Below are 26,253 nucleotides of genomic sequence, written 5' to 3' on the forward strand. Positions count from 1 at the left end.
CAGAGACTGCTGGGAATCCTACACAACCTGGAGTTAATGACCCAGGCAAGTGATTTCTAGGTTGCGTGTGGTTTGTTTGTGGTGGAAATGTTTGAAAAGCTACAGGTGGTCGCTGATACATCGGTGTGCAGAAGCTCTCATCTAACCAGCTGAAAGGCTATGACTGCTTATGGTACTTTGATTTGCCTTGTTTTAACTCTTAGAATGTAGGAACAGTGTCCCTGCATTAGGTACGTGGACAAGGCTTTACATCTTGGGTAGTCAGGTTTGTATTCTGTGAGATACAAAACTGGAGCTCTCAAGTTTCCTGATAAAAGTGGACTCCAAAGTGACAGTAAAGTACTATAATATCATTCAGAGACTGCATGACCAAGTGATGTGCTCTGCAGCCAGGTTTGTCATCTTTACTTCCAGCTTTGCTTCATCTTTGTGCCTATTCCTATGAGGTGGGGAGGGGAGATGAGGATATGTGCACCTTCACAGTCAGGCCTAAGCGTATAGTTTGAATCTGACAGAAGTTTGGTTTACTCCATGTTAACTCTTCAAAAACTTAATGGTAGTGAATACAGTGAGGCTGACAAATGACAGGTTACTGCCCCTGTGGAAATTTACCTGCTGCAGGAAGGAAGAAGGGGAACTTAAATGTCCTCCCACCTCTGCAGACCACTATTTTATAGTAATCGAGAACTTCCAGTCATGAGCAGTGAGACTGAAGATCTTCTCCTGTCAGCCAGGGGACTGGCAGAAGTGTTAAGAAGCTTTATGAGATGACCAAAGAAAATTCAGATGGCCAGTCCTGTCAGTTGGGAACTCTGTGTTTGGTTGCAAAACTATGATGATGAACAGCAAACGCTTTGTATGTTTCTGTTTCCTTGTACCGTTTCTCCCTCTTTTTTTTTTACTGATTTAGCTGATTAATCCTTTAAAATCAGACATTGGTTAGAGCTTGTTCTCCTGGCTGACTGGCTAGAAAATTTGTATACTTTATGAAGACTAGGGATTAAGGAAGCAATATTTTTTCTTCCAGTGCTAGTCATGTTCTGGAAGGAACTGCAACCATGACAAGTGCTTGGTATTCCCAGAGTATTTAATAGTGTGGGTCAGCTGTTCTGTAATGCGTTTGTTTGTTTTCATTTTAACGGATTAAGTTCCATTTCTCGTGGGAGAAGTAAACAAAGATCTTCATAAATCCCAGAACTAACTCAAAATAACTAAAGAAAGAAAGGTAGCAGGTTTGCAGGTCTGTTTTTTTAATTCTTGTGTTATCTTTAATTCTTGAACTTTACCAGTGAGGATCATCCCGACGGATAGCTTTACTTTGCTTCAGATCATGCAGACGCAGGAGTTTGTAAGAGATGTAGATTTGAAGCTTGTTGTCTTTCAGTCTGTGAATAGATTTGGATTTACACCACTAGTTCCTGCTTGGGTGGTTGATTGCTTTCTGTGTTCCGCTATTGGTGCCAAGTTACTTCGTGTGTCACTTGGGATGTGCAGAAGCAAGACTGCGAAGGCAGGTTCCATGACCGGTGTTAAGTCTTTTGTCTGGTTTATCATCCATCCTTGGAGGAGGGACCCAAAGGTAAGTACTGTATCTGGTGTGTGTGACATAGATTTAGGTAATCCTGGGCTCCTTCAGTGGATTAGATGCTGCATCTGGCTGCAGAATGAGAACGCGTGTTAGTCTGTGTCACTGGCTCTGCCATGGCCTGGTTATTCCATTTTATTGCTTGTTTCCCTGTCCCTTCCCACATGTTCCCTCAGCTGGCTTGTATTTTCCCGTTGGCCTATTGGTATAAAAATACTTCTACATTCTTAAAGTTAAGAATACCACATGGGTGAAAACTATTTTTCTTTGCTGTGTCAAGTCCCTTCATCTCTGATGCCGATACACTGAGCTTTCCCTGCCCCCTAAGATTCCCAGCAGATGTTCTGGCTTTCCTTGTAGGCTTTTGTGCTTTTTCATGTCTTCATGTTCTAATCTCTTGAGTTTCATACTTCATAGGTATTTTCCTTCATATTAGTGTTTTTCTTCTCATATAAATTTCTACAGTAAACTACTTCTACCATGTAGCTTTACTGATATACCAACATATCTGGCCTCTGAATTCTAATTATAAACATAGTTCAGCTCACAGAACTCCTTTGAGGCAAATTGTACGTATGTCAGTATGGGCTTGAGTGAACTAGTACTTGATCTGTGGAATGAGTTTACTGACACTGGAAAAAAACCTCCAGGCTGCTTGTAGTTGGAAAAATGTATTTGTAAGTCATCAGTGTAAAACTAGATTAAGTTTAAGTCTCAGGGGCTGCTTCTTTCATCTTTGCAGGGTACTTGATTTCACTTCTTCACTGATCATCTTATTCTGCTACCTGCTGCTGTTATTCATTAACTTGTTGAGTTCTTACTGTATTAAGGTATGCCTGGCTTATTCACTACCAACTTAATAGTACTTTGGAAGATTTTTAGGAATCTTCTGTAGCAGTGATTGCTACCTTTATAATGGAGTGATGACAGCTAATGTAGAGAAACATTTTGTTCCAAAAATTTATGGAATTGCCCAAAGCCAAGATTTACCTGAAGAATGTGGGGATAGACTAATGATGTGAATTTGTGGCTGGATTAATCTTGCATTTCCATTGTATCTTTAAGGGAGTGAGGGAGGAATAAAGGGAGCTGGTAACTCTTAAAATACTTAGGACTTTACTTTGAACTAAAAGTAATTGCTTGACACGTATTGATTACTAGAAAGGTGCTCACTACCTTTTGAAGAAATTATATTGAAGCATTATTAAAGAATGGTGTCTTTTGGCCCTTGTTTAGGGTGTGTAGCAACATTAGTCAAAATCTCACATCTTGGTCAGATGCTTGAGAGCATACAAGCATATCAAAAAAAGTTTCTTGGTCTCATGTGACCCAGCATACGCAGTTGAAAGAGGTTTGCCTTTGCCAGTGAACCTGATCTACACGATTGCCTAAGTCCAAACTCAACTTGCAGAAGTCTGAGAATGGAAGTGTGTTCCAACTATATATCTGTTAAAAGGGTTCTTAAAACATGTCAGACCTCCCTTAAAAGGGCTGTCTTGTTTGCGCAGCTGAGAAAGGCTTTGTCTTAAGTTGGGTAATGTGCACTGCACAGCAACCAAGGGTGTTGTTTCTCTCCATCTTAGGGACTTATTGCTAACTATAGTAAAGATGGAAAACCATAAGATAGTAACATCGAGTTCCTTGAATAATAGTTTAAGGCAAAGGCATTCTTGATGCAGTGCAGCCGTAATGAGTGGTGCTGCTAACATCTCTTTGCCTTCTGACTAACATCTCTTTGCCTTTTGACTTCTACCATTAGAATATCCCAGTGCAGAAAGCTGCTCTTTGATCAGCTCATCTGCACAAACGTTTTCAGGGAAAGCAGGTTCTGGGACATGTGGTTTAAGGCAGGCTTATCCCAAATCTTTAGGAATAATTCAAAGGAAGTAGTGTCTGTCTTCAGATAGGATACAGATGTGATCTCATACATAGCATTGTTCAACTCTGTTTCTTGACATTTCTTATCTACGCCCATTCACATTCTACCTCTTTAATGGCATGAGACAACACTCTGTAGTTGTAATGACAGTAATGAAATACTTTGTCAGTGAATCTTCTTTTAATACTTACGTCTGCTTGAGTCTATTAAACTGTTCTTTGCACCAGCCAGAATTGGTCATAAATTGGAGAGCTTACTCCCAGTCCTTGATGATGTACACTGTTAGGACTTTATCTGAGTAGAAAGTGCAAAACAAATCTGAAATGTAATGAACAATTTAAAATGAAGGGAAGAGATGGGTATTACACAAATTGTATTTCAATTGCTTGTATAGGGTGCTGAAGGTGTTCCAGGGCCTTCGTGACAGGTATGCTGTTTACCCAGAGTTATTTGCACTGTAACTTAGAGTTCAACTATAAGTATCTGTAAAGTATGTAAGCAAGGTGGCAGGTGTAAAAAGGATTTACAGAATTCCCAGGTAACCTTTCTTCACTTTGATTTCCTCACTGTTTGGCTTTTTATGTCTATGGGAGAAGTAAAACCTTTAAGTCGCTGTGATTCTCAAGAAAGCTGTTGCAGAATGTGTGTCAAACATGTGCAGCCACTTACGTGGATGGGTGGTTTCAAATGTGGCGTGAATACAAACATAAAAATTAGGGGCCCAAATTTTTATTTCTTGAGGTAAACTTCTTATTCCCACATCTTTTTGTGTATTGTATCTTACTCAGAACATGTTTATGCTAAAGGGTGGTGTTGCTTTCTTTGTAGAAGTGATGAAGGCTTTTAGAGTAGTTGCATCATTGAATATAATTTCTTGTTCTGATATAGCTTATTTCTGCTTGGGAAGAAAAATAAACTAGGTGGGCCTAAGTATGTAAACTAATCACACAGAAAGATATGCTGCTACTCATTTAGCTAAGAATATTTCTATCTGAAAGTTGGTGGAACTTTTAAGTGAAGACAAATCCTACCATTTGATACAATGGGGGTGAATCTTTTAAGGAAAAAAAAAAAAAAGGTAATTCTTTGGTCACATTACATTTAATTTCATGATTCAGATGACTCCCTGATCTTTTAGTGGCCTTTTGTAAATAAAACCTAGCTGCCAGAAGAATCGGAAATATAGTTAAGACTCAGTGTGGACTGTCTTTCTGTAATTACTTTCAGATCCTTAACTGTTCTTTAAAAGAAACAATCACTTATCTCTTCTGGTATTATAGTTATAATGTTAAAAACTTGAATGCAGCTGATGCAGATGTTGTGCTGTATTCTGCAGAAAACCTGAAATAACAATGCTGAGTTGTGACATGCTTCAGTAGAAGTGGGGTCCTTAACTCTCTGATGTAACACAGAAGTCTAAATTCCAGTAACTGTTTCCTTACTGATTAATATAAATAGCTAGCTTGCAATCATCTTTCAAAAATAATCCTGAGTGGAGTCATGAATACCTTATCAGCAGCATACATCTCTATCATCCTTCAAAATTATGTTGTGTCTTAATCCAAACCAGTGTGTGCATGCATACATACATACAGTTAAGCGGTAAATTTTTGCTTGTATGCAGGGGAAAAGTATGGTCAGAGCAAGCTGGAAGTATAGAAGAAGCATGAGCTGTAGCTTTGAGACCTTCCCTTCTTTAGCTGTGTCTGAACTGCAGAGCACATGTAATTGAACTCACATTTAGGTGGTTCTAAGTGTCATTCACAATTGCCAGGTTGTGTTGCTCTTCTAGTGATTGCTACCTTCACTCTTTGTATGCATCCATATAAACACACCTCGTCCGCTTTTGCAATTTAACTTACAAGGCTGACTTCAGTTTCTGTGCAGTTCAGTCCTAGAAGATGCCTGTTCGTGTGCCGTTGTAAAGACCTTAACAGAATTATTGCTGATGGGCATAGCAAGAAGCCTGAGTTTTGGGAGATGCACAGAGAAGTACACTCTCTGAAGGCCTAGCAACAGAGGGAAGGAAGCAGATTGTCCTGTCTATTTAAAAAAAAACAAATGAAACTTTTAAAAAAGTGAAGACTACATGCTATGTAGAGTGAAGTTGTCAGAAGCAACTTGCTCTGGGGCTCTTGCTCTAGCTGTGGCTGAATGCCTTGCTTTTGCAGTGACTCTTTAACAGCCGGCAGTAGAAGGTGCCTGGGAGGCACAGTGTTAACAACATCTTTATATGGAGTGTGGGTAAAACATATGGGGAGATGTTTTCAGATTATTAACAATAAAGTTACTGTTACGTAGAATATCTTGTGCAATGGGATGGTATTTGGATTCAGTGGGAGCTGAAGCAATCCCATCTTCGGCTGTTGATCAAGGTGGCTTTCAGCCTGGCAACTGTTGAAACAATCCATCTAGCCAGTCTGTCCTCTGAGCCCTCTCAGAAGATGAGCCTGGGAGTTAACAGGCCTAATTCTACTGGATAGCAGAGAGTGTGGATTAAAAATATTTGCATTATGACACATTATCTCCCTTTCCTTCTTCCCTGCCCATGTGTACACAGTCTCTAACTTCCCATGTTTTGTAGGCAGTAAGTTACCTGTATTTTTCCACTAGCAAGCCACATCATCAAGGCTTTCTTCACTGTCACTTCCTCCATTTTAGAGACTCTAATTTCCTTTTCTCTCAGGCGATAAACTGATAGATGTGTAATTGAACTCAGAATAATTGTTTCCAACTTGTTACTTTTTCTGACCCAAATAGTTTTGTGTGTTCAAATGCCTTTTTTTTTTTAACTGGAGTAGTTAATGTAACTGCTGTTTATAGGTAATGTAGTGCTTCACATGCAGCATTAGGTAAAACCTCTGCTTGCTTTTTGCAAGCACCAGCCTAGTGGGACTGGAGTCCCTCTGGAGCAGTGGCATTTGTTTTCTAGGTCTTGCCTGTTTACAATATGATCTCTGACTAAGCTGGGAACTTAACCTGGTTAAACATTGTATTTGTGTTCACCTGGTCATTTTCCTAATTCTGGTGGGTTTGGGGAGAAAAGGTGTTAAGAGTTTGCCTTGGAAGGCACAGTGAAGCTTTTGAGATCTTCAGGTAAGCTGAAGAGAGTTCTATGTATATCTTATTCCAGCTTTCTGTTTGTGATATGCTGTTCAGTTATTGGTGTCTTAAAAATATATAAAGGCTGACCAGAGCTCTTCAATCGCTTTCAATTTGCAGACCCCCTACAGACTTCCCACTGAAGATGTTAAATCCTTGTACAGTGAATTTAAGACTGCTGACAGCTTTGTGTTTAATTATTTTTCCCAGAACTATAAGAAGTAATTCATGGACTTCTGAGGCCTGTAGGCTGTAAGTTGAAAATCACTGGCTTAGCAAGTTCCATTACAAAATTGGAAAAAAATGTTCTTTCAGTTCTGGAGCACCATATTGCTCTGAAATAGCAGTAAACCCAAGACTTTTCTTAATTTAAAAAAAAAAAAAACCCAACAAGTAACAAAACACAAGTAGATCAAATTGCTTATCCTCAGGCAAGTCCTTAAAATGAATAAAGGAATGAAAGCAGCTTATACAAATGTCAGCGATGCCTTTTAGCCTGGATACTTAAATAGCAGAAGCTTCTGAGCTAATCAGTGTATGCTTTTACTGCATCTTTTTACCAGGCTAAGTGCTTTAGTCATTTGGTAGGGAGGAAGTCCAAGCACAGCTGAGAACGTGATCTTCTCATAGTCTTAGCTGAAGTCCCTCTGTGAGACTAAGATGCTCACCCAATATTCTTTGGCAGTGTCCCAAACCAGCGTGCTAAGGCGAGGACTTTGGTCTCTTATGATTCTGGCTGTGACCCAGATATGTTGATAGCCAAAACAGCCTGGAAGATACAGAGAGAAGGAGGGACAGAGATGAAATGCAGACAAAACAATAATCATGCTTGTGGAAGGACTAAACTCTGCCTGATACTTGTCAGCCCACAATTCCTGCTTGCTTTTACCAGCAGTTGCTGACTTTTTCTTTGTGTTACCCTATGATGCCACTGAGATGGTTCAGACCTGGGCTGGTTTGTAGTACATTCATAAACTGGAATAGGAACTTCTGGCACTCTTTTGCTTTGTTCTCCTAGAAGTCCTTTATAAGAAGAGCAGAGTGGTGCTTCTGATGTGGTGTTGTTCAAACGCTATAGCTGGTGTTCAGCTGAGGAGTCTTAGTGCTTGATTGCACATTAATGTAATTTAACTTTCTTGAATATTCCTGTTCAAGCAGCAGTATTATTTATAGTGTAATTTTGGTTCTTGTTTATTGGCTTGGTTCTCTAACTTACCAGTGTGTGAGCATTTTTGGCAGAGAGGAACTGGAAGTTTATTTGTAGATATTTAAATAAGGCACCTAAGCTTTCTGTCTTTTGTTTTTAAAGGCAGAAAAATAATACTTCCAACTTCTTACGTTCAGAGGCCTGTCAACCAGTGATGTGAGGGTGACTTTGTTTCCCTTGCTCAGGGTGATCGAGTCATAGCAGTGGCAAGTCTTGTCCCAGCCCCTTGAGATGCAGTCTGAGTCCATGCTAGAGAAGTGTGTTTGCCTTTCTTAAGCAGCATTGCACGTAGTCCAGCATACTACAAAAATGCAAATGCTTTAGGCTATACTGTCTGAAACAGTTCTGGACTCCTGTTTTCAGTCTGCCAGCGTGCAGTCAGCTGTTGTGCTAACTGTTTAAACATATAGTAAAATTTCTGTGGTTTTCTGTCACTGAACTTGATGTTTTGTAGGGCAAGGCTGTGAGCTTTTTTCAGGGTGGTGTACTTTGTAACATGCCAGAAGCATTGTAGCACCTGCTTCTTCTCCATTCTATCTCTCTAGCAAATTGCAGGTCTCCCTAGTATCATGTACGTTGCCTGTACCTCTTACGTTATTTTGAAGAAAAAAATGTATTGTCATTTTTAATGTTTCTGTGGTAGGTAGCACACTAGGTGCTAATTTATTAAAGACACTGGTATACCACAGTAGAGGAATCCTATCAAGCTCTTTTCCATCCTGTAAGTTGTTTCATCTGTCCCAGAGCAAACTATATAGATAATTGTCTTGCAAGATTTTGCTTCAGTACAAGACTGACAGCTGACTTCTTAACAGCAAACTCATTATCTGTATCTATAGCACTGTGGAGAAATCTAGCTTGCAGGAAGTAGTAGCAACCTGTCTCTTGATGATAAGTTTTCTTATTTGTGTATTTTGGTGTTTGGGAGAATGGAGCAGTGGAAGAGGTAAAGAATCTCATGTTATTGGCACAAATTAATGCATATTCAGAGTTAAATTCACTCATGATTTTGTTGTGTGAAGAATATTGTTTTATTCTTGGAGAACCCTTTGTGAAGCTTTGTTTTGACTTGGCTTTGTCACCATCTGCATTCCACCCTCTGTTTTGCTCTCCAGTTATAAGCAGACTCTGACATGCCTTCTGTCTTGGATTTATTGACAATAACTGAGAAATCTCAAATGGGATCGATTTACCTAGAAATACTGGATCTCTAGAATGGCACTAGTGACAGAAGTGCAGAGCTGAAAGTACTTCACTGAATTTTGCTGGTAAAGATCACTTCTGCATGTTGGTGGAAAAAGGGTAGATTCATTTTCTTGTGATAGACTACAAGGCAATTATTCAAGCAACTTGAGCTGAAGAGTTGAGAGCTTAGGTATGTGTCCTGCAGTCCTCTCACCAATGCTGTCGCAGGTTTTGTCATCATTAGGTAGGCAGGAGTACAGGTACAGGGTGTGCGCAGTGTTCCCGTGGCCCCGTCAGGCAAATGCGTGTATGCAGGGGTTAGCTGCCACTTGGACAGTCTTCTCAGAAAACATGTACAATGAAGCTATTTGCAAATCACCCTTTTGAAATAACTCGGAGCAGATGAGCTCATCAGACTTTCAAAAATGAGGTGGCCCTCCAGCTTTTCAGCTGCTTGTCATGGGTTCGGGAGAAATGACACTAATCTTAAAGTGTAACCATCTCTTCATCGTAGGCTTCTACCAGAGCAAGGTCATTTGTTGTTCTTCCTTAATTTCTGTCTGTCCCCGAAGTGGAGTTTTAATGTTTCTGTCTTTGAAAGGTCAGAAGTTAGTGGCTTACTCATTATTTTGTTCTCCAGTGAATGCTTCAGCTGATACTTGTCTAGAATGACCAGGCTGGTTGTGAATTGCTGAGCTGATTAAAAAGGCTAAAAGCACTTCCTAGTAGAGTTTCAGTCTTGCTTTTGTTTTTCATTTGTGCTTCATAATGGGTAAATTATGAGGTCTAAAAGAGTTTCTTAAATTATTTTTGTGTCTGTGTTTTATTATACAGAAATGAAACTATTTCAGTTCTTTCCCTTGCTGGTCTTATTAGAGATTTAGTGTTTTTCTTGGAAGTAATTTATTATGAAAAATAGCACCAAGAAAGCTGGTCAAGACATTCCAGGCATTTCTACTAATATTAATTTCAAAATGTTAAGTTAATTTCAAAACATGTTAATGAAATAGATATAAATGGGTAACTAAAATCCCTTCTACTTTGCAGAGAAAATGAAAGTTTACAGGTTAAGGTGTTGCCTTTTAATAAATCTCCTTACACCCTAGATTTCTAATCTAGACAGACTATAAAATTTTAACCTACAGAAAATATAAACAAATAGGAGAAGCATAAACCAAATGAACAAAACTCTCAGCATTTTATCATCAGTGGCTATGAGCTGCTGCCTCCTCCCCCTGTGCTTGGTATTCATCTTGATTAATACAGATCAGTACAGGGAATTCGGTAGGGAACTGTTAACATCCACATAAAGCCAATTAAAATGTTTTATGAATAGAAGGTATACATTAAATGACATAAATTTGACTTGGGTTATAGAACAAATGAAAAATGAAGGGCTTTGTTTGCCACAGTGCATATAATGTAGCCATTTTATACCTTATACAGTTGTTGCATAGTATTTCTATTTGATTTGCTAGCGTTTTATATCGATCACCAGTCTGCACGACTATGTTACTGCTAAGGGCAAGCATTTAGAATTCTTGAGGGTGAATCTCCAGGTTCGTTAACACAAACTCCTGCCACTTACTTGAATGATAAAAACTGTGTTTTGAATTTAAGTTTAGAGTTTGCTTCCTTGTGTTTTTAAGACCACTTCTAGAAAATGTTTTCTGTCTTCAGAATTGTAAATGAATTTTGGGAGTGTTCTGTGGGTTTAGTTTTTGTTTGGGTTTTGCATGAAACAAAGAGGTTTACCACACCTGTTACCCAAAGTACAAGGCAGATGATCAATTGAAAAAAGTCTTGTCAGCAGTGACTCCAGTGAACTTGAATATAGAGCTATACTATTTGATAACATCATGTCTCCATACATTTTTCTGATTCAATAGATAGTTGAATGTGTTTCTGTCTTTGTTATAGCCGTGCTTGCTGCAGCCAATAGGATGCTTAAAGCTGAATTTTTTATTGAAAAAATATCTGTAGTGTTTCTTTGTGTGCTTGCAATCACTTATTTTTTGATTTAGTTTTCTGTAGCTGGGGTGGGTTTCACCTAGAGCAAGAATGAGAAGTGTTACGCTTTCTTTCTCTAAACCAAATGCCTTGAGGATTTCATTTCCTGAACTACTTCAAAAATATGCTTATTATTTCACAAGACAAAAGCAAGGATGTTATCACTTAGTCCTGACACGGAATTGTCTGAGCAAGTCAGAATACAGGGGTGCTCCACAGATCATGACTTGTAATTCTCATTTCTCAGTAGTTTCAAACTGTTCTTGAGAGTACTGTATCTACACATCCCTAGCAACATGGCCACTCAGCTTTTTAACACGTCTTTCCCCAAGTAGCCTTAGTCATTGCCTTCTTTCACAGATGAGTTCTTTTCATTGTTGTCTATCTACAAGTTGTTCTTTAGCTTAAACAGTAACATAGTTAACAGATTGTAGTTTTTCTTTCAAATTCCTTTGATATTAAATAATTTTATATTTAAAAATAGAAAAAGAATTATTTAAAAAAAAATATTTATTTACTTCCTGCCACTAGAGTAGAAGTTTATCATGTAGAATGCAGTAAGGAGCTGATGGAAAGAAAATGCTTTCAGGCAGTAACTTGGGGGTCTCTGTATTAATTTATTAGTAATTCTCATTCAGATCTGGGCGTAACTCTTGACTGCTCAGCTGTTGTACAGAACAGGATTACCTGGTGTTGCTTGCATCAGAATTCAGAGGTCCTCACACTTGTGCCTATCTATGGTCTTCCCAGTGTTGAGAATTAGGGTGTAGCAGTCTTCTGAGAGAACACATTTCTTGTGGGTACATTCTTCCTTTTTTTTTCTTGTCGTGAGCTACTCTGCTGAGTTACTGTTCCTCAGTGAGGGCTTGAGACAAGAGGCAGTTTTATTTGAAGAGTGAGGGATCTTTGTGTTGTTACCAGCAACTCCTTTTGTGTCTCAGAAGACTTTATCATCTGTCTTCTGTTGCAGAACCCGTGGCACTTCTATGTTCAGACATAGAACCACTGGGTTTTAATGTAGCCTGTTAAAGCAGTGGCCTCTGAATGTTCTTCTGAGCATGCAGCAGCACCCAGCTCTGGACCAGGCTTGAAATGTCTGGGTTTCCAGCAGTTTTATTCTTTCCTAAACAAAGCCAGCTGTTAATCACTGTATTTAGACCTTGTGTGTCTGTATAAATGTGTAGATATATAAAAACCACATATGTACATTCACATGTGTGCCTCTGTCTCTTAAAGAGTAAAACAGATTCACAGAAGATTAAAAAATAGGAAAGAATTTTGGTAAAACAGGGGAAGATTAGATATGAAACAGTGAGAAGAACATCTGTTACAAATATCAAATTAGAGGAATGAACAATACAGATGGAATGAAAGGATATGATAGAGTAATATTCTTGCATTAAAGAATAGTTTTATTTTGTCTCCTTAATACTACTAACAACTATTCATGCCTTCAGGAGGGGTACTCGCTATGTGTGGGAGTTGGGGGGCCTCTGAGGGAATGGTGTCAGGAGGGGAACTTCTTTTCTCCTAAATAATCAACAGATAAAAAGTGCAAGAACCATCATGTTGAAGTTGTAGTTCTTTAGCATGTGGTATTTGGTAGATGGGGGCTATGCATGGCATCTTGTAGTGTTAGAAGGCAAATACAAAATAATATTTTTTAACACCGATTTGATCCAGCTGCAGAGGAAGTATTGCTTGGATGTACGTTTAGCATCTTTGATGTGTTTTGTCTTTCATGCCAGCTCTACGTGGCCACTGAAGCCATCCTCATCGCTTTGGTGGGCGCAACTCCTCCCTACCACTGGGATCTCCAAGAGCTCTCGGCTAATCAGAGCCATAGCAACCAGTCAGCGAGTGAGCAGAGAGCTTTTGGGGAATGGCTTCTGACCGCCAATGGCAGCGAGGTGCATAAGCATGTGCACTTCAGCAGCAGCTTCACATCAATAGTCTCTGAGGTAAGTCTGAAATGGGTTTTGCTGCCTCACGTGTGAGTATTAAATCTTACTGGGTCAGTTGGTGGGGGGCTGGTTGCACTGCTGCTTTCTTCAGTACTAATGCATGTTTTGGCAAATGAAACAGGTGCTACCTCCAGATAGAGAACAGGTAATCTACTCCTATCTTTACTGGCAACAAAAACTAGCTTTATTTTGTTACGCAGCTCTTGACCAAAGTTCTGCCCCAAAACTTCCTACCTTTTCCATGTGGAAGTGACGTATTGGATCCTGTAGCCTGGTTCTGCAATTGAGCTGGAATCATGTCATTCATTGTATTAACATGCTCAAAGTCCTTTATGGACCCTGAGCTCTTTCTGGCCACCTCTTGTGATTCCCTTGCCAAGGTCAAATGCATGTAGTGCATCTGTCCCACAGTTAGCAAGCAGTGGAGGAACTATAGAGGAGGGAAGTGGCTTCTGCAGTTTTTGCAGCTCCAGATGTGAAGGAAGACATGGGCAGTGGGGAATCAGGTGGACAAAGCACCTCCCCCCATTCCTATCCCAAACTAAGTTTTAGCTTTATTGGTGTGGCCTCTGTTTTGTAAGCGTCATCTTTCATGGCCTAGCCACAGTCCCTACAGAAACGATTCCAGACTCTGCTCTAATGTGTGAAACACCTGCCCTTCCTGGGGCCTTCAGGATCTGTTAATGTCGAATTGTCCTGTGCAAAAGCCCTATCTGAGTGCATCTGTTACAAGACCTGAATTTAGAGCTGTACAGTCAAGTCGAGTGTAGTACCACTTGATAATTCATGGCTATTGTCCAGAGGCATTAATGCTATCTGAATTAGTCCTGTAAAGCACTTAACTTTATTGGTTGTGAGCATATTAATAAAAACTGCCAGCTTTGGAATAGTACCAAGTGGTTGTGCACAACAGGCATTGCTTCTTATTATGGTAATAAAGAGGATATGAGTACTTATGCCACTATTAAAATTAAAATCCTAATGGACTGTGGATTTTTTTTAAGCATTATTTAAAGCTCAGTCAGGTTTTCAAACGTTCTCTGGGCTTTTTCTTTTTTGCTTTTTAATTTATCCAAGAATCTTTTACTCTCTTAAACTTGACAAGTCAGACATGTTTGTGGAGCCTAGCAGTGGTTTAGGGCATAAATTGTATAAAGATTCTTATGCATTTTAGTGACATAAATAAGAAATGCAGGTAAAGAATGAAGTTTACTTGAAAAATACAAAACTAAAAAAAAATCCCAAGGCAACTTGTATAGATTCTGCTTTGTAGTTCTTTAACATACTTCTCAGTAAAGGCCCATGTGTATAAAATCTTGTTACCTTTCCTGTTTCCCACTGTTGATATACAGGTTTTTTTCAGATTTTGTTAGTTGAATGTGTGGTATATTTGGAAGTTGAGTTATGTGCTAAATACAAAGATTTTAGTGAAGATCACACTTATTTGGGGGATAGCTCATCACTATCTAATTTCATTACTGATTTGTAAAGAAGCTTTTTCTACATTTGAGGAGGATGTTTTTAACGCTTATATTGTGGCGTCACTTTGTAATAACATGACCATTGCAGATCTACACTGAAAAATATTCTGATGTAAAAAGCTTCATTTATGAATATCAAGCATGATATGTAACGTGCCTTAGGTAGAGGAGCAAAGCCCTCAGCCCTTTAAAGGGCTTCTTAGCTGTTGAGATTAATTTGCAGAACAAATTTTGCTTCACAACTAAATTATTCCTTAATCCCTGAATGACTCAGAAAGCATCTGATGTCACTGAGTTTCAGTGTTGGCAGCTTTTTTAAATCTTTATACCAAAAGTTAGGGCATTATTCTTGTAGCTCTTACAAAACAAACTGACCATGTTATTTCAAGGTAAAATTAATCTCATATGCTATTATTATACAACTGTATTTTTCTGGGAATTGTTTTTAAAATCTAGAGAAGCTTCAAAAGCTGATTTGTGGTCACATGGTTAGTTTTAGAATTGAATTTTGTCAGTCTTGATGCTTTATGGGCACATTACCTACCGTATCAGTAAACACCTCACCATTAAAGTGGCAATTCAAAATGAAGCATATACAGAGAGTAAGCAAGTTATTTTCTTGGAGCTTCTGAATGATTTTGTTTTGTTAGTTCCCTAATCGTGGTGAGGTTTAATTGCATGGCTCTGTTCTCATGGTGAGGTAGTTTATAACTCAGCTTTGAAATAATATAAGCTTTGCTAGAAAGGATATCTAATGGGATTTTGGTAGAGGAAGAGAAGATTATGAGGAGAAGATTAGAGTGTTATTGCAGGGATAATGACATAATCACCAGCTTACCAGCACAGGAAGAAAAGTTGGGTGTCACTAAAAGGAAACATTATCTCAAGATGCAAGAGGAGTAGAAAAAGAAAAGAACATAAGATGTGAAGGTTTTAGAATACAAAAGGAAATAACTTTTGAACACTGAAAGTGCAGCATATTTTCATTCCACGGTTTTGTGGGGGAAAGAATTTCCTGTCAGGTTCAACCTGAGACATTAAGTCTGTAAGAATCCAGTGTACAAACATCAGGTTTGTATTTGGAATTGAGAAGAACGGGAAATGACACAAAGTACACTGTAAAAAAGATGAGTATTTGCAATACCAGAAAACCTGTCTAATGCTACCAAAGTGTTTCTCAGTGACAAGACAGTTCATGAGAAGGAGCATATGCAGGATTATCTTTGGACATAAACTACAGTTTTTATTTTTGCATAGTGTGCCTACACACCGCAGTGACATATGTCAGGAGGTAGGACTCAGTCTGTTTAAGCTAATAGATTTGTGTGAGAAAAGAGAATAAAAAGGAGAGTGGGAGAAGGCTGCAAAAAATACAGTATTCTGAGGGATCTGTCCTTGATTTCAGAATCAAAGACTGCATTTTGGGGGAACTGTGCAATTGGTTAGTACCACCTGCTGAGTCTGGGAGGCAGCAGTTGTGTTTTGGTGACTGTCTGATGACTGACTGAATGTGATGCTTTGGAGATTTAGGCAAAGTTTGATCTTCCTTAAAATCTGTATCATCCCCCTCCAACTGTTAGCTGTTGGTGAACTGCTGAACTGCTTGGATTCTGGGTAATTCACCTTTTTTTTTTTTTCTACCTCCATCCAGTGGTTTTTAATTGGCAACACATCGTACAAAGTCAGTGCTGCCAGTTCTTTCTACTTCAGTGGTGTGTTTGTTGGAGCAATCTCCTTTGGCCAGCTCTCGGACCGCTTCGGAAGGAAGAAAGTCTATCTCACAGGTAACTACTGCCACCTAACAAAATGAATGAAGTGGATGCGTTGTGTCTCTGAAGATCAGTGCAAGAGCCCAGTTTCTGCTGAGAGCTTGATACGCAGCAGTGAATCATGTGCTGTGATCTTGATTTTTTTGTTGTTTTGTACTTCCGGTATACTTCAGGAATATAAGTAGGGATGAGAAATTAGTATTTAACTATTCAATCACCAATCACACTGGGAGGTGTTCTGGATTTAGGAATCATACTGTAAGGGCTTGCACTCATGCATGTCATGCTCATAGGATCTCCACAGGTTGCAGTTAATATTTTTAGTAACTTGTTAGCAATGTTCTTACATGTGTAACCTGATAGGAATTTGTTGCACCTTTTTATCTTCTATCTGCATGATTTAATTTTTATGTATTTGTGATCCTCCTCATGTTTTGAAGCTCATAAGCTTTTTTTACTGTCCCCAGATCAAACAACAGTTGGAACTTCATGGTTTATGAATGTATTTATAAAGTTGTGTGTCAATGGATGAGCATGTAGAATAAAAAAATGGATTATTTTTTTCAAAGGAACAACCTCATTCAAAGCAGATAAAGGTGGGCCTGCTATGCAGTGCAAACTCCCCATGTACTGTCCCTCGGTAATGTTTCTCTTCTCTAGTTTGTACAGGCTACTTTCTAAGAGTAGGGGGAGATACTTGATCATATTTAATCTGCGGCTTCTGTATGGAGATAAATATCAAGCCATCTTAACTGAAGCCAGACAGTAGTTCCGAGTATATGAACAAATTTTCTGCTGTGAACTGAATTTGAAGGTTTAGTACTGCAAGTTACAGATCAGAAACCATACTTTTGTGTCCCTCCTTTTATGATATTGACTTCAGGTACTTAAATTTCTGCCCAAACCTGTGTTGTAGTTGTTGACTGTGATTACTTAGGACAGATATCACTGAACATCAAGTAAGGATACTGATAAATGCTTCTGTTTTTCTTTAGGTACTCTTCTGAAATGAAACCTTTTGCCTTGTTTTCCAGGTTTTGCTCTTGACATCTTGTTTGCCATTGCAAATGGATTCTCACCCTCATATGAATTCTTTGCCATCTCTCGCTTCTTGGTAGGGATGATGAATGGTGGGATGTCACTGGTGGCCTTTGTTCTACTGAATGAGTGTGTGGGTACTGCCTATTGGGCATTAGCAGGTAAAGTTTGAGTGCCACTATCTTATTATCAGAATTTATAGATTTCAGTCTCACACACCAAAGCTAACACCATAGCAGTTGTGAATTGAACCATGTGACCACAGTCTTTGAGCCCTGCTTTGTTTTATATGAACCTCAGACAAGCACAGTAGGTGACTTGGGCCCATTCAGATTTCTGAATTGCTCAACTTGACAAAGGTCCAGTTGAAACATCCCCTGCGAACGTTACACAATTGAATACTCTTCCAAGGTTTGTGACGGCTGAGCTCTATGCATCAGAATTTTGGGCTCTGCTAAACAGCTTAGTGTTTGTATGCTAGATACAATTCTTTAATTCCTGGCACTTCTCAAAAAGAATCCAAAAGTGGTTTTATATAATGGGATGATGAGACAACTGTTGTTTATGTGTTTAAAAAAAAAAAGTCCCATGTGCTAATCAACCTTAGAATTTAAAACAAAAGATACAGACACCTTTAACTGTCTTAGTTGCTAGTGCTGAAGCTGTCCTTCAGATATGAGTATAAATTGTACCATCACAGCTCTGGGGCCTGGCTTAGTCTGTGACAAGTGACAAACATGCTGAGACTGTTTCAAAACAGGATATCTTACAGATGATGAGAGCTACAAATGAATACTATGTATTTCTAAAAATACTGCTTTTCTAATGGTTTGTAGTATTTCTTTTTACACAGAGAAATCTAAAACATACTTATATTTGGAATTACAAGACTTACTTGTTTATGGGGCTTTGGGTGAGGAGGATATAAAGAGTGCTTTTGGGACTTGTATTGATCTTTGCAGTTAGATGTCATACTTCTGCCCTGTATGGGTGAAGGACGAAATATTTGGTCAAATAGCTGTGATATTGCCTGTATTGCTGAGTGAATTTTTCTTAATGAAGTGTTAGTTTCTTTCTGATCCCATGTGTTGAGAGTTCATAATGTTCCTTAAGGGAGTGATAATGTTTTTTGTTTTTAATTGTATGTTAGGATCTATTGGTGGCTTGTTCTTTGCTGTGGGAATTGCCCAGTATGCTTTATTAGGGTACTTCATTCGGTCCTGGAGGACTCTGGCTGTTGTGGTTAACCTGGAAGGAACAGTCGTCTTTCTTCTCTCTGTGTAAGTTATTTTTCAAACCAAGTTTCATCAAGAAAAATGTCAAAAATAAGAAAAAGAACAAACAAACAAATAAAAGAACAAACCAAACTACTAAGTCAAGGTGCCTTTATAGGATGGCATGAAATGGTGTAACTAAGGTATTTCAACCTCTACCACCCCAAGTTCTGTGCTTTCTTTAAATAGCGGTGCTGCAGTATTTGAAAATGTAAGTGTACGTTGTATTGTGTCTGGATTATTACTCTAGATGGGAAAGTCTCTAGAGTGGTGTAGAAGCACATCCTATTCTTTAACTGGTACATGTAGATGATCTAAACTGTTGTCTGGTATGCTACAAGACACTGTATATACATGTTAAAAGACACAAAAATGTTTTTGCAGTTGTGTGATAACGTGATGTTTCTCTTATAATTACACAGAAGGAACACCATCAACATTGCTTGCACATATAGTCTTAAAGGTGACATGCAAAAGGAAAAAATGGGCACCTTCCTTTTATTTTTCATATGTGGATAGGAGGATGGCTTCTTTGTTAAGATAGTAGGGGTTTTATGTCTGTGGACTTCAGCACTGAAAGCTGTATGATGCAGTATGCACTTCTTTTCTTATATACTTCCTGATAGCAAAACCTCAGTAACTGAAAGAAGAAAATAACTTTAGCTGCTGTTTAAATTAAGGCTTTTTTCCTTCCAACAACTATTTAACTTCAGTAACTAACTCTTTGAATAAAGCTCTCTGCTGAAGAATCAACACACCCTTTCAAAGGAAGCATCAGAACTCAGGGAAAGGTCTTAGAGGCTGTTCATGAGGTGAAGGGCAGAGATGGCACTTGAAGTTTCAAAACTTAGTGGTGTTTGGGGCCTTTGGAAAAAAATTTTTAACTTTCAGAGTGATATGTACAATTTTTTGAAGTGCTTTACTCTTGGGACTTCAGAGCTGTGTTCAGAGGCCTATCTTACTGTAAGAAAGGATTTTTTTTTATTCCAGATTTCACATTGTCTCCCTGTCACATTGCTTAAAAATTACTCTGTGCAGAAAATACTACCAGATATTTATTTTTTTTTATCATGGGGAAGAAAACATGTTCCTTTCTAAGCTCTTTTCTTTTATAAAAGCACAGAATCACTTTCCTTTAAATTTAAAGGAAAAATGTTATCCCAGGTCAGAGGCAAAAATCTTAACCTTCTGGCAAAAGACTGAAGTTTAAATTAGCTCTGGGAATCTGAAAATAATAGATTTGTTTTGTAGGCTGTGTTGGAGTTATAGACCTATCAAGTGAACAGTGCACATAGGGAGCAAGAGCACAATCTTTGCACAGCCTCTGCTTTCTTGTCTACAGGAAAGAATTTGGGAAAAAGTTGGAAAATGGAAGACAACTAGTTGGTGTTACAAAAACATCCTGTGTTACTTGTAGTAATGTGGCGCCTCTGAATTCTCTGAAGACAGGGTCCTAATGATACTGTAACTTGTATTATGGTGTGTGTACATATTCAATGTAATTTCTTGGTATCTAAATTACATATGACTTACGTTCCCTTTCCTTTCATCATGCTTTGTCTCTGTTTCAGTAAGTGAATTTTATACCTGAAGGGTTGTTTGAAAAATTCTTTTTTTATACGAAAATGTATTTCAGCCTTATTTCTGTAGACAAGTCCAGTCTCATAGAAGAGAAAAACCCTAAAGCTGTCTGTGTATGTGTGTGTGTGTTTCAGATTCATTCCAGAGTCCCCCCGCTGGCTTTACTCACAAGGCCGGCTGAATGAAGCAGAAGATGCCCTCTACCTCATTGCGAAGAGGAACCGCAAGCAGAAGTGCACTTTTTCATTAAAACTCCCAGCAGAGAGGAGCTCCAGAGAGGCTGGCAGCTTCTTGGATCTGTTCCGATACAAGATTCTCTTGGGACGCACCTTGATCATGATGTTTACCTGGTACTTGAAGTATTTTGTAGGCCCTGCTGTGCTCCTGTTGTCTCTAAGTCTTTGAGAGAGCATGTTGCTGAGAATTGGCTCAACCTGCAGATTGTACTTAGTCTTAGCCTGTATTATTAGGGACACTGTACCTAAAAAGGATCCTTGTATTATAGTATTTCCTTAGTGCATTTCTAACATGAAGCCATTTCTACGGTCTAGTTCTGAGGTGTTTTATCTTTGTGTTTCTGTCATGCTTCTTGAGTCTCAAAATAGTTGAGAACTACCTCTCCCTTTCTGACCCTGAAAGGCTGGTGAGATTAGTCATGCTGTCCTCCTCTTCGGCCTAGTGCTCTGTCAGTACTTTCAGTCACAAGGATTAGTCTTTGTTTTGTGTGTAAGGAGCCCCTTAGCAGGTGGGTGGCCTACCTTGTTTGTTGAATGTGTTTATTTTCTTAAGAGAAAGTGCTGCCAGTGCTAGCAGTTGCTGTAGGAAGGAGCAGGAACCCATGATGCTGCCTCTAGTCATAAGTAGACGTTTAACTCCAAAAGTGCCTGTTTTTTTTCAGAGAGCTCTGCTAACCCTGAGCTCTTTTGCTGCTGCTTTGAAATAAACCTTATGTGTGATGTGGTATGTGAGTCTTCTGGCATTACTGTTCACACAGTTGTTTTTATAATGCATATATTTGGGGAAGATGTATTGGTTAAGAAAAAAAAAAAAGGCATTATTTTTGTCAGCAGATAACACAGAGCTGTTTTCCTGTTGCTTTTCCAAAAGCTTGCTACAGAATAGTTGATTTTTCTGTTCCTTCAATGAGAATTGCTGATTTCCTGCAGAATGAATTAGTGACATGTTCCTTTCCTCTCTGTAAAGATGACAGCCAGTCAGGGTTACAAAAGAAAAATAAAAAAATCAGAGTTGGAAAATGGATAAAACTGCACCAGGATGTAGAAATTAAAAGAAGGTGAAGTATCATCTGAACTGTTCGAGAAGGTGTTTACACACAATTGGAAAAGTATGGATGCAAGTGAAACCTCATAAAAACAAAAAGGGCAACGACATAATTTCTCAAGTCGAACACAATCATGATCATATTTTAACTTTATTCTGGTTTATGCACATTCTTATGTGTAGTCTTAAGTTTAACTGAGGATTTGGGTCTGTGCAGAGACAAAAATAGTTTCTTTACCTAGACAGCATCGTACATTTGTAGAGAAACATTAGACTCATCTTCTGAAATGCTAAATATAGTTTGCAGTGTATTGTGTCAGACCAGTGCTTTCATTTTGCAGGCAAAGCAGCAACTCTGATTTTTGTTCTTTTTCTGTCTTTTGCAGGTTTGTGTGCAGCTTGGTTTACTACGGTCTTACCCTTAATGTGGGTGACTTAGGTGGAAGTATTTATGCCAATTTAGCCCTTTCAGGGTTGATAGAAATCCCAGCGTACCCAATCTGTATTTACTTGATTAACCAAAAATGGTAAGTATGAAATTTATTAACCCATTCAGGGTTTTGTGTTGTTACAATTTTTCTCAGATAGGTTTCCTGTATATTGCATTCTCCTAGCTTATATCCGTTGTGTGGGGCTTCCTGCTTCAGTTTGAAAGTGCCAGTGATACATCTTTATTTCAAATAACAGTTTAGCTTGTTCTCAGTAGCTCACTCACTGATGAGCCATCTAAATTTGGCTCGGAGATGAGGCTGATCTCTTAGATCAGTCGAACCTCGCTGTGCTGACTCCATGCTAACACGAGATGGCGTTCTTCCCACCTCTGTCTCCTAATCCCCATTCTCGCTGTTACCTCAAAGCTGTTGCAACTAAACTCAACTGAAGCTGTCGCGTGGTTTTGTGTAATAGCTGCTGTGTGCACTAGCATGTGAGCAGAGCTGTTGATTCAGATATTTAGCCTTTTCCTGAGCCGTGATACTCTGGACAATGTCTTTCACTTTTTGTAGAATTCACCTCCCAATCTCTTCTCTACATGTCTCCTGAGGAGCTTTACAAATGTGCACACACAGTGGGAAGCAAATCAAAATCCTAGAAATTGTCAGCTGCTGCATAAAGACTTCTTGGTGCTCGTTTTAAGAGTGCAGTAGAAGCTTGTTTAAAAGCAGCGTGAGAGGAAGTGTTTGTGGGAGATGGCGTTCAGAATTTCCAACTGCAAATAGAGACAACGTGAATTTAGAGGACTCATTGCTCTGGAAGCTACAGATCTAATGCAGAATAAAGCTTTGTTATCCTTGCACATCAGGTTTGGTCGGAAGCGAACACTGAGTGCGTTTCTGTTCCTGGGAGGATTGGCTTGTCTTATTGTCATGTTTCTTCCTAAAAAGAAAGGTAAATATTTCCTCTTATTTCTGAAGTATGTGATAAGAATTGGTAAACACAGCATCCTACAGCATAAGAATGTGATGGTTGCCAGTAGATTAGGCTCATATTACATGTGAGTGTCAATTTTTGAAGCCAGAGAAGCTAAGTCACAAAAAGTATAAGCAGCAACCTTCCCAAGACCTTAAGGAAAGCTTGTTAGAAAGGTTTGGAATTGAACTTTTGTCTTTGGATTCTGCCTTTTACTTCTGATCACGCCAATCACTTCTTTCCAGTGTTTGTGACTTACCCCATGAAACGTCATTCTTTGTGATTATCTCCATTAGCTAAATGATATGTCAGTGTAAGTAGTACCCAGGCAACTTGTATGTATCTCTCCAAGTGAAAGACCAATGTCAAAAGATCCTAAGAATTGAATTTTGGGGCAAGTTTCTATCTTTTCCTCACTGCTCTGTAATGTTCAAGACTGGTGTGATTGTAGTATTAGTAATGTGGCACATAACTTACAGTTCAGGGAGCATTCTGAAAATCTTCTGAAGCAAGGGGTGTTTAAGAAATGTGAAATGAAGTGTCTTTTTTGTAAAGACACACTAATGTTCCTTCATTTTCGAATGGTTTTCAAAATAATGGAAGCAAAATTGCACAGTGAGCAATTTTTCATTTTAAAACGAGATATATAAATTCATCTTGGCTTGTAAGATCTGTGCATGTATAACACCTGTCATGAGGAGAGAAAATGCTTCGAACATTCGAAGCATGATTCAAAAAGATTAAACATTTATGATGAGAGAGTGCATAAGTTGCTCTAGATGAATCTAATAGGTAAAACTTTTTTAAAGGGGTGCAACTCAAGTTTCCAGAAGTATTCCAGATGCTTGAGCCTAGACACTCTGGTTAGGCTGGTAGCATTCATCAAGCAGTTTTTGCATATCATCCAAGTATAACATGTGAAAAGAAAGATTTTCAGAGGACAGAACTGCAAGACTGCAGGAAATCAGCTGCGTGCTGAGCTGCCAAAGTCAGCCAGGAGTAAGGTGCCTTAGGAAGTGAAATGGTTAACTGGCCAGAAGCAAGCACCTGTCTCTACTGAGCATGATTTGTTCAAAGCAGTAACGGCTTACGCTGTAGCCTTCCTTCCTTGGGAGGTGTTTAATGCGTGTTCTGATGCCCAGTATAAGTGAATAAGCACTGGTTGTTCTGACAAAACTGAGCTGGATGGGATATTTGGTATGTTCTTTACAGTGTTTTTCTGTCTTTGGTTTTTCTTCCAGAGTAATAATGTTAGAAACGTGTTACGCTATGGAAATGACACTGAATAGGGCTCTTGTTACTAAAAAAACTTGCTCGCTTTTGAAAAACGTGTCCAATATTCTTTTCTTCAACTTATCGAGAGAACTAGTTTAGTATTGTGTTAGTGGTAGACTCAGAAAATGTTGAGTTTTAGTTTCAGCGTTTACTATGTTTATAGGATTTTTATCTTACACTTCTAAAATTTGATGTTTTAGTAGAGCCTTAATGCGGGATTTTAGTGCTTTGAAGATGATGATTATTGTAACACTGAGGACAAGGAAAGGAAAACTCAGTTCCTCTTTTTGCTGGTACTGAGCAATAGTTCCATTCCGTGGTCTCTGGAACACAGTTTTTCTATTGGATTATATTTAATAGAATGGACACAATTTTGGCCTAGTAGCAAGTCTGATGTGAATTTAAAATCAATTTTTTTCAGTTATTTTTTCACAGTAGAGAGTTTTCCTCTTTGTACAAATTTGATTGCACAGGTAAAGGTAATAAATCTGTAGACACAGAATATAAATTATGTTGGATGGTTCCTGCTATTGCCACCTAAAAGAAGGCTTCTTGGATTCTCCTGAGTTTTTAGAGTTCTGAAGGTACAGATCACCTCTGACAAATCCTGTCCTTTAATAGAAGAATGCTTGGCTGTCATAGCAAGTTCTTCAGTAGATTCCTTTTCACTCCATACTGTTGCGTGATTGAAATTATGACGGAGATGTATTTAAGTGCCTTACAAGGGTCACGTTTTCTCTGTCAGATACTGGAGTGTTTGCAGTGGTGAATAGTCGCTCTCTGTCTTTGCTGGGGAAACTGACAATCAGTGCTGCATTTAACATTGTCTACATCTACACGTCAGAACTCTATCCCACAGTGATCAGGTAACACAAGTTAATTTTAAGGTCTTTGTTTTCTGGTTCTCTTACCTGATCACCTTCTACTTCTCTACTTTTTTTCTATTAAGTATACCTTTTCATTAGAGATTTTTAGTTACATAAAATGATTATCTGTAGTTTTGTATGCTAAATTTCTTCCCTTATCCTCTTCTCACTTCCTCTTCCCTCAAATTTGCAGTGTTCTCTTCAGACTAACCATATTCTTTATATAACAGTAAAATAGTCCTTTGGCTGCTTGGTATGCTCACAGTCCTCTCTTCGCTGATGAGGATAACAATAGTATTGCTGATATTTATTTAATGAGTGATATTTGTAACTTTTTCTGTGCTTTATAAACCAGACAACTCTATTAAACATTCATGCTTGCTTAACCAGCAACACTGAAGATGGCTGGCTAATAAGCTTTGTAGAAGTAACTTGATGCTTTGTAGGCCATATGTAAGCAACAGTAAGTGTTCACTCACTAGAGGCAGAAGTACCCCGTGCTGGTGCTGACAGAGCAGACAAAAGCAACTATCATATGGGTGCAATTTTTAATAGATATTTTAACCACGTATTATTGTCGATCATCAGCCACCAGTGAAACTATACTGTTGGATTTTAATGAGCAAACCTGCTGATAAATTGCATTTGGATAAAGGAACTTAGCCAAAGTTTCAGGCAGAGACAAGATGCTTTAACTGAAATAGCACGGTTTTTTTTTCTCTATATATGTGTATGTATGTTAGAATTCTGAATGTGCAGAGGATTTTTGCTTCTCTTTAAGCACAAAACATATGTTTTAATTCCTGTCTTGGGAAGCTTTCAGTTATGTTTGACTTTTCTTTGCCAGTTCATGTGGTCAGGGTCACGACTGAGATTTATTTTTTTCCTCTCAGTGGCATTTTTGAAAAGTCACAATTTCTCCTGTGCACATGTCACTGATTAATGATTTTTGTTTTCTTAGGAACGTTGGAATGGGTGCCTGCTCCATGTTTTCCCGTGTTGGTGGAATCATTGCTCCTTTCGTCCCTTCACTGGTTTGTCTGAATTTCCCACTGTTATGTATATTTTAATTTTGTGGCTCTGATGTATCAGAGGCTTAAAGAGGTCGGAATATTTTGGATAAGTTATGTGTATAAACTAAGATATGTAAATAGTGTGGCTTAACAGTATTGTGGTAGGTCGAAGGCATTGCGATATAATCTGTGTGAGTAGACAAAAACTCAACATTACTTAGTTCAGAAAGTGTTTTAGCCCTGTAAAGAATTTTGGGACTTAGCTAGTGGACTTCAGCGATACAGTGATTTCAAAATACCAAGATGGCAGTACTCAATTTTAAAACCTTAAGCGAG

The 26,253-nt window shown here is 38.6% G+C and overlaps 1 protein-coding gene across 1 annotated transcript in view; it reads left to right on the plus strand.

Annotated features, from left to right (window-relative positions):
• The window catches only part of SLC22A15 (solute carrier family 22 member 15), a 42,293-nt gene that overhangs the window by 537 nt on the left and 15,503 nt on the right, over positions 1 to 26,253 (plus strand). The window contains exons 2-10 of the mRNA XM_074853234.1: positions 12,717 to 12,929; positions 16,065 to 16,197; positions 17,217 to 17,381; positions 18,371 to 18,500; positions 20,210 to 20,425; positions 21,743 to 21,883; positions 22,657 to 22,742; positions 24,784 to 24,904; positions 25,866 to 25,938. Coding sequence (XP_074709335.1) covers positions 12,717 to 12,929; positions 16,065 to 16,197; positions 17,217 to 17,381; positions 18,371 to 18,500; positions 20,210 to 20,425; positions 21,743 to 21,883; positions 22,657 to 22,742; positions 24,784 to 24,904; positions 25,866 to 25,938 — 1,278 coding nt within the window. The remainder of the gene's footprint in view (positions 1 to 12,716; positions 12,930 to 16,064; positions 16,198 to 17,216; positions 17,382 to 18,370; positions 18,501 to 20,209; positions 20,426 to 21,742; positions 21,884 to 22,656; positions 22,743 to 24,783; positions 24,905 to 25,865; positions 25,939 to 26,253) is intronic.

Source organism: Strix uralensis, chromosome 2 (assembly GCF_047716275.1).
Source record: "Strix uralensis isolate ZFMK-TIS-50842 chromosome 2, bStrUra1, whole genome shotgun sequence".
NCBI lineage: Eukaryota > Metazoa > Chordata > Aves > Strigiformes > Strigidae > Strix > Strix uralensis.